The 10605-nt window shown below is 56.0% G+C and overlaps 1 protein-coding gene across 1 annotated transcript; it reads left to right on the forward strand.

Moving 5' to 3' along the window:
• Positions 1–977: 977 nt before the first annotated feature.
• On the forward strand, positions 978–9986 carry Ankk1 (ankyrin repeat and kinase domain containing 1). Its single transcript, XM_048340981.1, has 8 exons — positions 978–1162; positions 3769–4063; positions 5154–5305; positions 5503–5552; positions 5938–6093; positions 6910–7028; positions 7699–7735; positions 8686–9986. Exons 1-8 carry the CDS (start codon positions 978–980, stop codon positions 9984–9986), a joined length of 2295 nt encoding a protein of 764 aa, XP_048196938.1.
• Positions 9987–10605: the final 619 nt, after the last annotated feature.

The following is a 10605-nucleotide window of genomic DNA, read 5'->3' on the forward strand; positions in this document are numbered from 1 at the left end:
AAAAGTCAGAGCTCAGTGAAATGAAACACCAGGAAGCAGCCAATGGGAAGGGGTGGGGTGGGCTCAAGAGGAAAGAGGTAGAGGAGAAGTGGGGGGGAAATGCAAACAAGAATCCAATATATGAGTGAGGAGAGGGGTAGGGAGGGGAGGAATGGGTGAGAATATTGGAAGGGGTGACGTTGATCAAGATATATTGTACTTGTAAACTACTTCCATCATTACTTCCCATGGTATAGTCCAATGACGGCCGGCGACTCCTTGATGTAACTACTTTAAGATAATTTTTTAAAGGCTCTACAAGGACATTGTTCTCCCTGCCAAAACACTCTGTTCTGAGCTCTCAGGCCAGCGTGGGACCTCCTGTCGGGCAGCAAGTCACCTCTGGTAACAGGGCCAGGAAGCCTCCCTCGGGCAAAGTCCCACCAGGCCTGGAGCCCAGAGCAACACCAAGAAGGGGGTCCTGCCTCACACCCCACTGCAGTGCAGCCAGTCTACTAGTAAACAAATAAACAAATTCCTCAGCGGAGGCATGGGACCTCTTCCAAGCAGATTCAGAGCAGAACCATCGCTGTGACAGAAGTTTGAACTCCATACTTGCCAGGGAGATGTACATCTGGTTGCAGAATGGGCTCTGGCCCCCACTTCTGCTCCCAAGGGAAGGACAGAGCCTGGCTTGCTTCTCAGTTCCTCCTCAGTTCAAGAGTGAATCATCAAAGGTGGGGCTCGAGGGGAAGGCACTGGGTGCTGTGTTTCCCTAACCCTCCTGGAGCCTCGGGCTCAGGGCTGGGCTTTGCCGGCGTTGGCAGGGCAGAATCACCCTCCTGGGTGGAGGAGGAGCGAGGACCGGTTCTTCTCACCATCCCCACCCTCCCAGGACCTGAGGAGCAGGAAGCTAAGGCAGCCCAGGAGTCCCAGGCTGCAGGCCCCACACGGGCAGGCACAGGCCCGGGTACCAGCCGGAGCAGCCTCAGGACCCCATGGCCGCTAAGGCCGTGGAACAGCGACTAGGCAGCCTTACGGTCTTCACCCAAGACGATTTCGAGGATGACTGGCACCGAGTAGCCAGCGGTGGCTTTGGCCAGGTGTTCCTGGCCCGGCACAAGCGCTGGAGAACCCAGTATGCCATCAAGTGCTCCCCCTACCTCCAGCACGATGCCAGCAGGTACCTGCTATCCTCCCTTCTCCTTCTGCAGAGAAGAAACTGAGGCCAGGTGCGCTTTGGGCCTGGGGAGGGGTGGACTGCTTCTGAGATGGAGGGCAGTCCCTGGTCAGTGTCCTGAGCGTCCCAGACTCTGCTGTGTCTTTGTCTGTACCTGAAATGCACCTGACACCAAGGCCTGTTTGTGAAATCAACTGAGGTCCAAGGCAAATGGTGGGAGCCACCCTCCAAAGAAATGTCTTTGACCTCATAAGCTTGTCCTGCCTCTTTCTCTGGGTACAATGACAATGATCTTGGCTGTCCCTTGCCTCCTCTTTGTCCCCACCCCACCCTCTCAGAGCAGGGCCGAGCTTCCTGAGAGGTATGGCAAGCTGCTCAGTGACCTGTAGGAAGCGACCTTCTCTTTTCCCCAAGCCCATCGTGGCTGGCTGGACGGCGCTGAGCTGCCACTGGCTGAGGAGGCGTGGGGCTGGAGTCTCCCCACGCTGCTGGTCTTCTAGCTTGGCCGGGCCTTTACTGGCTCTCACATAGCTCCTCCTAGAAGGTCAAATCAGAGGCACCCTGATGTCTGTCCTTTCTTGATCCAGGCTTGCAATAAGGCTTGCAGTGTGCCCTTGCATGAAGGGCACACACTGGCATGCTTTCCTCTTTCTCTTCCTGCCTTCACCTTACAGTTCCCACTGATCTTTGCTTTGCTACCAGGATGAGCTCTGGTTTCCTTCCTGGTGGTTTTTCATGCCCCAGCTGTATTGTAAGCCCCCTTCTAGCCAGGAAGAAGACAGATACTAAGTCTGAGCGGGAAAGCCATGTCTTCCTCCCCAGCCTTCTGGGATAGCAGGGGTTGACATGTTCTCTTCTGGCACCATGAAAACTCTCCAGACACAACCTCAGCCTTCATTCCTGGAGAGCCTCACCAGCCTCATGGAGAGTGGTAACCGGAGACAGACTAAGGCTAAGCCCCAGCTGCTCCACGCCCACCTGCTGGCTTTGGAATAGGATTAGACCCTTCTAAGATTTGCAGAATTCAAGGGACTGAGGGTGTTTGACACAATGACACAGTAGACAAGGGTGTTATCTCCCCCTGCAGTTCCTTCCTGAGGTCTGGAAATTCACTGTTGGGAAAGGGTAAGGGAGTTCATGGTGTTTAACGCCTTCTGTGTACAAAGTGCGAGGCTAGAAGTGTGATGGGAATTCCTTTGCTAGATCTCCCTCTCATCCCTTTTCTCATTCATCCAAATGCTTATTGTTTTCCCACTATGTGTCAGGTCACTGAATGGGACCCTGGGAGGCAATGAATGATGAAGGTAGCAGCCATGGCCCTGCTTTCCAAGTGTTTGTATCCTGGAGGGGAAAAAGGCATTATCCAGATCACTAACCACAAGCATGAATGCAAGTGTGTTACTATGAGACAGGAACGTAGAGGTTGGTGTGGGCCCATCAACCCACGAGAGAGCTCATTAACCCAGAGGCTCACCGGGGTCCTGCAAGGCTTCCCAGAGAGAGCCATACTATAACTGAAGCGGGAAGAATGGGTATAACAGAGGTGAGGAGGAGAGAGTTTTCTGGGAGCAGGCCACAGAGGGTACAAAGGAACTGTAGAAGGAAGGTCAGGGAAGGGGAATGGTGGGGGAAGAACCACTGTGGCTGGAGCTGAGAGTGGCGGGAGGCAGTGGGGAGGGAAAGCAGTCAGATCTGCAGCCTGGCGAGTGGACAGAGGCATCCACTGGGCACTGGCTCTATGAGAACAGGAGAAGCCTGCAGTAACGCACCTGCTCAGATGCAGGAGAGCTGGCTGGCGATGATCGCTAGAGGCTAGGGAGGCCCTGGGAGACAGTTCCAGTACCATCAGCCTGCAAAACCATCCCAGCTTTCAACACTATTGTTTCTCCCTATTTCCCATCCGCCCGCCCCCCCCCCTGCCCCCCATCCTCGAACAGTCTACTGTGCAGTGCGTGACAATATGCTAGGGTGATACAAAGATCTCTAGTTACCCTTTGTGCTCTAGCCATGAGTGGAAAGATGGAGAATTGCACTCAGGCCCCACATGGTGTGTGGTCCAAAGAAAGAGGAAGAAGGAGCCAGAAGAAAGAGAAAGTAAAAAAAAAAAAAATGGCAGTATGAAACTGTACCTTAAAAGAACATTCTAAGTCTACTAACAGAGGCCAGTTCTGCAAGGCTGGCTTCGTTGTGATATAACTTTGGTTTTTAAATAGCACTCTGTATTCCTTAGGTATTCTACAAGGTGTATGTATGACTTTCATAATCAAAATGGCAATCAATGATATTTTAAAACAGAAGCATAAGGCCTAATATTGGTCCTCCGTGGGCTTGAAATCTGCAGGGGGAGATAAACAAGTAAACAAGCACTCCAGATAAATGGCAGGCTGTGGTACAGTGCTTTGCATAGCTCGCTCTGTAGAAAGCACTTGCTCCTAAGCCTGCAAACTCCTCGCTTCCAGTGCTTGAGCGTCTGGGTTCTCCTCCACCCCTGGAGGTTTGTTTCTCTGGCTCTCTTCTGCTTGGCACCAGGCTGTGTTTGTGTGTGCTGCTGATTGCTCTAGTAATCAACAGCTCGTCCTCTTCCATCTCTCACTCCTCACTCTCGGTAGCTCTGATGTGAATTGCCTCATTGAAGAAGCAGCCAAAATGGAGAAGGTCAAGTTCCAACACATCGTATCCATCTACGGAGTGTGCAGACAGCCCCTGGGCATCGTCATGGAGTTCATGGCCAACGGCTCTCTGGAGAAGATGCTGGCCACCCACTGCCTCGGCTGGCAGCTCAGGTTCCGCATCATCCACGAGACGAGCTTGGCCATGAACTTCCTCCACAGCCTGCGGCCACTTCTGCTCCACCTGGACCTCAAGCCCGGCAACATCCTACTGGACAACAACATGCATGTCAAGGTGAGGACCCTGGCCAGCCACCTGGCTTTGCTTTTGTGTCAATCCCGAGGCTTGAACTCAGGGCCTGGGCACTGTCCCTGAGGGTTTTTTTTTGCTCTAGGCTAACATTCTACGACTTTTTAAATGTTAATTGGAGATAAGAGGCTCATGGACTTTACTACCTAGGCTGGCTTTGAACCACGATTCTCAGATCTCGGCCTCCTGTGTTGCTAGGACTTTAGGCGTGACCCAGCAGGGCCTGGCTCCTTGCCCCTTTCTTTAATACTAGAGTCTCCTGCAGGGGAACACAGTTATCTACCTGCCCGCTAGCCTGTCAAGAGTTTGAAGCTGTTCTCTTCTTGGGCAAATACTGAACAAGCAGCAAAATGTGGTGCGTGCGGCTGGGGACCAGGATGCCTGTAGTCGTGTTGTGTGCCTCCATCTTCCACTTTTAAAATGAGCAGAACAATCCTTTTCGCTTTCTTTCCTCGAGGAAGAGTCTGTATTAATTAGATAATCTCCAAGAAAGATCAAAATGGCCATGTTTTCAGCTACAAAAACATGCCGTACCCATTTCTACCCCAGAACCTTTGCATACTCTGTTTGCTCCTTCCTCTCTCTTTATCTAAATAAAGTCTTAATCAGCTTTTAGTTCTCAGATTAACCATCACCTCCCTGGAGAGGCCTTTCGCGATCCACCCCAATAGGCCATCGCAGTATACGACCTCATTATACCACTCTTTGTTTTACTATCCCCAGTTGCAAGTATATAATCACTTGGTACACCCTATCTATCTGATGCCCTTGTGCAGGTACAGACCATGGAAGGGAGTTCCAGACACCCACCCCGTTGTCCTTCAATGAATGGCCAATTGGTAAATGAATGAACCCGTGGTTGGCAGCCACGTGGAGATGAACATACGTGTTGTAGTATTTCAGGGTCTGCGGAGGTAGGAAGAACAGAGCTCATGGAAGTCGAATGCAAATGGCAGAGCTGGGAGACAGTGTAGAAGGAACCTACTACGCTCTTCTGCCACAGCATCTACTGATAGCCAACGCTGTCTTCTATGGCGAGGACTCTATGGCATGCCTGTCTCTGCCTTCCTCCCAGATTTCCGACTTTGGCCTGTCCAAGTGGATGGAGCAGTCGACCGGGATGCAGTACATCGAGAGGTCAGCTCTGCGGGGCACGCTCAGCTACATCCCCCCTGAGATGTTCTTGGACAGTAACAAGGCTCCGGGGCCCAAATATGATGTGTACAGGTGAGGAGTCGGCTTCTTGCCACACCCTGCCTGTTCTTGCATGGCCAATGGACAGGACAGGAGCCGGGTGTGGCCTGGCCTCTCCCTCCCGCATGGAAGGGACTCTTCCTGGAGAAAGTTCACCTGGGGTTTGATGAACCCCCACTGGGTGGGGAGAGATCTGACAAGGTTCTCAGGGAGCGTTTTCCCCATTGCAGCTTTGGGATTGTCGTCTGGGAGCTCCTCACTCAGAAGAAACCATACGAGGGTAGCAGATGGCGGTAGTTTTCCGTGTCTGGGGCAGGGTGGGGGCCCCTCCCATAGGGTCCTGGGAGGGGCTGTGGAGGCTGAGGTTGGGAAGGGATGGAGAAGCCACTGGTGCATGCCGGGGAAGGGGCAGTGCTTCAGGGATTCCTGCGCCATCCTTCCTCCTCCTGTCCTCCCCATCATTTGTTCCTAGAAGTCACAAGGGAGACTTTTCTCTGTGGCTCTAATATCCTAGAGACCCAGATCAGAGCCTTAAATGGCTCCCACATGGAGCCCCTACCATGTGCACATCCCGCTGGGATCCTCCCTCGGCCCCCACCCTCCCGCCCAGCCCCTCTGCCCCTGCCTCCCGGCACCTGCCCAGCCTGGACTCCCCCCTCTCCCAGGGCTCAACATGATGGCCGTCATCATCCGTGTGGCCACGGGCATGCGGCCCACCCTGCAGCTTGCCTCTGACGAGTGGCCAGGCGAGGTGCAGCAGATGGCGGACCTGATGAGACGCTGCTGGGACCAGGACCCCAAGGAGAGGCCGTGCTTCCTAGGTGTCCATCCAGCCTGCCTGCCCGGGGCCTGGGGAGCGGGGAGGGGGAGACCGCCCCCCCAAGCCCACTCCTGAGAGCTATGCAAAGTCTCCTGCAGCTCTAGGAACCCGGGACCCTTGGGAAGCAGCACCTGCGGACGCGGGAGCCAGGCGGCTGGGGAGAGGGCTGGCCTGGGTGTGCCCAGGTGTGCCCAGGTGTGCCCAGGTGTGGGTCCACAGGAGGAGGCTTAGAAGCACTCACTGCCAGCCGCCTTTGCTGCTGAGCTCTGCAGCCAGCCCCAAACAAATCCCAGAACGTGAGGTCACAGCCTTGAAGGGACAAGGACATTATCCGGTCCTTTAGGGTCTATGAAGAAACACACACACATAGAGCACATGCATACACATACCTACAGACACACAACACACACAGGCCACATGTCCCACGTAAATACACATGGATGCACCACGCACACATACACACCATGAACATATAGCCTATATGCATGCCATAAACACACACCACGCACATACCGCACACAAGCCTAACGCACACACTATCCTATACACCTATATAGACACACTGTACATACACCCCACACACATACACATGCAAGCATCTTAGCGTTCATGTATTCCTGCCTCTTTGTTCCATGCAAAAGGACTATGGCCCTCAGGAGGGTCAGTGACCGTGGCCACTGGGCCCTGACAAGTCCAGGCTTGTGGGGACCCCCGTGAGCCTGCAAACGGGCTGTAGAGGGACACAGGAAACGCGAGAGTAAGGCGAGCACCATCAGCCAATCTGCAACCTCCTTTCTCTCTCTGTCTCGTGGAGCAGATATCACCATTGAGACGGATATGCTTCTGTCCCTGCTCCAGAGCCCGGTGGCAGACCCGGAGTGCGAGGCCCTGGCTCGGAAGGTGTCCTGCAAACCATCGCTGCACCAGGCCAGAGAGGTGGGTGTGTGGCAGGCTGGGCAGGTCACCGTCTGGCTGTTTTGTGACTTCTGTGGTCTCTGGTGAGACAGTGTGTGGTGTGTGTGTGCGTGAATGAGTGCTAGTGTGCATGCCTGAAGGCTGTGTTGTTCACATGGTGGCTAGGGAGGGCAGCCATCAGAAAGGGAGAGCCAGCCCCCCACCCACACCAGGGAGGGAGGGCAGCTGGATCGAACACCCACAGGGGACAGTTTTCCCCATCTGCCCAGAAGTGCTGGAAGAGCCTGGGGTGCCATCGCTTAGGGCCCCTGGGAAGTACAACGCTCTTTCATGCATGGGGTCCTGCCTCGGGGGGCCTCTGTCTCCTAAGCTGCTCTGGTGTCCTCTGCAGTCCTAACCCTGTCGGGGGCTCCTGGCTGAGCTCCTTTCTCTCTCCCTCTTGTGGAGAAGAAATCACCTTGAGATAGGTTTGCTTCCATCCACGCTGAGGGTGCAGTCCGTGCGGCTCCAGCAAAGGCTGAGCCACGGGGCCACCTTCGGCTCTACCCACTCAGTGTTTCCCTCCAGGCCCAAAGGCCTGGGTCCCCCCAGGTCAGAGCTGGGGTGTGAGTCCCAAGGGGGTGGCGGGGAGGGCTAGGCAGACAGCACGGAGCAGAGCTGCCCCCACAGATCCACCTTTAATCCATCCCAGGTCAGTGAAGAAGTCAACCAGGAGCTGACAGACAATGGTGAGTCCAACGTGCTACACTGGGAACTGAGAATTCCCAGGGAGGAGGAGGAAGTGGAGTCCAGCCACGCGTGGTCCTCCACACGCTCCCTGGCTGTCCCATGGACCTTTCTCAGACCTCAGCTGAATAGTCCGGACATCTGTCTATCTATCTATCTATCTATCTATCTATCTATCTATCTATCTATCTATCTATCTATCTATCTATCATCTGTCTATCTCTATTGATCCTTGGGGTCAGGCCTCCACTTCTCTTTCTATCCATGTCCTTGAAAGAACAGGTTCCCTAGATCTTGACCCAAGAGGCACAGCATGGATTCTCAACAAGGCCCACGTGATAGAATTACTTAGAACACTTTAAAGACTCCATGATGCCTGTGGCCCATCCTAGGCAAATCTCATCATAATCTACCGAGGCTGGGTCCTGAGTGCTGTCTTTAATTCTAATACGTCATCACAGGGTTGAATAGCAGAAGGGAGGCCTGGAGACCTCAGGAGAGAGTTCAGATCCTAGAGGCCCAGCCACAAACGTATGTCTGATTTGCAGTGACTTCCCTCCTCTGTAAGTTCACCACGCAGTCTATCCTCACACTGGGAGAAAGAGCCTGCACTGGTCGTTTTCCTTTTCCTGAACCAGATGTGGCTGCTCAAAGAGACAGAGAACTGGCTGAGGCTATGGATTGCTCAAGGGCCAAGGGAGATTGCTACCCAAACCTCCTGGGTCCTATTCTTCCCTCCCCACTCTGGGCAGGAAGAACCTCAGACTCAGTGCTCCAAGACAGGGTTGAACCGGTGACATCCTTGATGCCCGGAGAGCCATGGCCCTCGCCCCTCTCCTCTCTGGTCCTGAACAGCACCCTGAGGAGGCTGGCAGATAGCTGAGGTTGGTGACCCAGGGGAAAATCGGGGGGAAGGGCACCTCTTGTTTTCATCCCATCTTCCTCCCCGCAGACTCGGAAGACTCCTTGAAGCGGGTGCTGCAGTTCTCTGACAGCGAGAGCCTGGTCCCCAGCGAGGAGGAGCTGCCGGTCTATGAGAACAAGGTGACTCCTCTCCACTTCCTGGTGGCCCAGGGCTGCGTGGAGCAGGTGAAGCGGCTGCTGGCCCACGAGCTGGACGTGGACTGCCAGACGGCCTCTGGCTACACCCCTCTCCTCATCGCCGCCCAGGACCAGCAGGCTGACCTGTGCGCCCTGCTCCTGGCCCACGGCGCCGATGCCAACCTGGCCGACGAGGACAACTGGGCCCCGCTGCACTTTGCAGCCCAGAATGGAGACGACCGTACCGCCCGCCTGCTTCTGGATGGCGGGGCCCTCGTGGATGCCCAGGAGCACGAGGGCTGGACGCCACTCCACCTCGCCGTGCAGAACAACTCGGAGAGCGTGGCCCGCCTCCTCGTCTCCCGCCACGCTGACCCCAACAAGCACGAGGCGGAGGGCAAGACGCCCCTCCACGTGGCGGCCTACTTCGGCCATGTGGGCCTCGTCAAGCTGCTGGCGGGCCAGGGGGCCGAGCTGGACGCTCGGCAGCGGAACCTGAGGACGCCGTTGCACCTGGCTGTGGAGCGAGGCAAAGTGAGGGCCATCCAACTGCTGTTGAAAAGTGGGGCGGCCCTCGACGCCCTGGACCAGGGTGGCTACAGCCCCCTGCACGTGGCTGCCGCCAGGGGCAAATACCTGATCTGCAAGATGCTGCTCAGATACGGGGCGAACCTCGAGCTGCCCACCCAACAGGGCTGGACGCCCCTGCATCTAGCAACCTACAAAGGCCACCTGGAGATCATCCACCTGCTGGCGGAGAATCAGGCCGACGTGGGGGCTCTGGGAGGCATGGACTGGACCCCTCTGCACCTCGCAGCCCGCCACAGGGAGGAGGTGGTGGTCTCGGCGCTGCTACGGGGTGGGGCTGACCCCAATGCTGCCGAGCAGTCGGGCTGGACCCCCCTCCACCTGGCAGTGCAGAGGGGGGCCTTCCTGAGCGTCATCCACCTCCTGGAGCACCGCGCAGATGTCCACGCCCGCAACAAGGTGGGCTGGACACCCGCTCACCTGGCCGCTCTGCAGGGCAACACAGCCATCCTCAAAGTCCTGGTCAAGGCTGGCGCCCAGCTAGACGTCCAGGATGGAGTGGGCTGCACACCCCTGCAGCTGGCTCTGCGGAGCCAAAACCAGGGGATGGTGGCTTTCCTGGAGGGCAAGGAGCCCTCGCTGGTCATTCTGGGTGCAGAGCCAGGAGCTCAAACGGAAGTTTAGAGACACCGGGGCTCCTTGCCTTGAAGGGACCAGCCTGGTGGAATGACACTTGACCTCCAAGTCACCTCCCATGGCCCCTCGGCCCCTCCCCCTCGCTCTGTGGACTTGAGACTCCACCTCAACCACCTGCCACCAGATTCACAAGCCCCGGCGCCCCAGGAAAGCAATCCCCGCAGGAAGAGAGGCCCAGGGGTGAGGGAAATGATGTCTCCAGCTCCAGTCTGTGTGTTGGGTGCCTCACCCAGAGCTGGGGCAGGAGAGCCGGACCCACCTGCTTTGAACAGGGAGCAGGGGCGCCAAGCTCAGAGGAAATGTCGGCTCCCTGTTGAAGCCTCAGTCAGGTCCTTATCGCCACACACATCCCCTTGCCAGGGGCTCGGGGCTCAGAGTCTAGTCTCCCACACAGTCTCATGGGGGTGAAGGGAGTATGTACCCCCTGATGGTAGGTAAGTGATGTAGTATGCCAGGTCTTTGGTCCCCAACTCCACCCTTCTTGGTGTCCAGTTAGGAACCCTAGGTTCAGTAAAGCTGTGGATCAGAATCTGTCCCTGAGAGATGGCTGGTGGAACTCTAGGAGCCAGCAGTGTTAGGATGATGTGTGTGCGTGCGTGTGTGTGTG

This window comes from Perognathus longimembris, chromosome 3, assembly GCF_023159225.1.
Source record: "Perognathus longimembris pacificus isolate PPM17 chromosome 3, ASM2315922v1, whole genome shotgun sequence".
Lineage (NCBI taxonomy): Eukaryota > Metazoa > Chordata > Mammalia > Rodentia > Heteromyidae > Perognathus > Perognathus longimembris.

What these genes read in the sequence shown, in the direction of transcription:
- Ankk1 (XM_048340981.1), top strand. Translation starts at nt 978, where the DNA reads ATGGCCGCTAAGGCCGTGGAACAGCGACTAGGCAGCCTTACGGTCTTC. An exon ending in CTCCAGCACGATGCCAGCAG is followed by an intron (nt 1,163 to 3,768) that starts GTACCTGCTATC and finishes CACTCTCGGTAG; the next exon opens with CTCTGATGTGAATTGCCTCA. An exon ending in CGCTGCACCAGGCCAGAGAG is followed by an intron (nt 7,029 to 7,698) that starts GTGGGTGTGTGG and finishes AATCCATCCCAG; the next exon opens with GTCAGTGAAGAAGTCAACCA.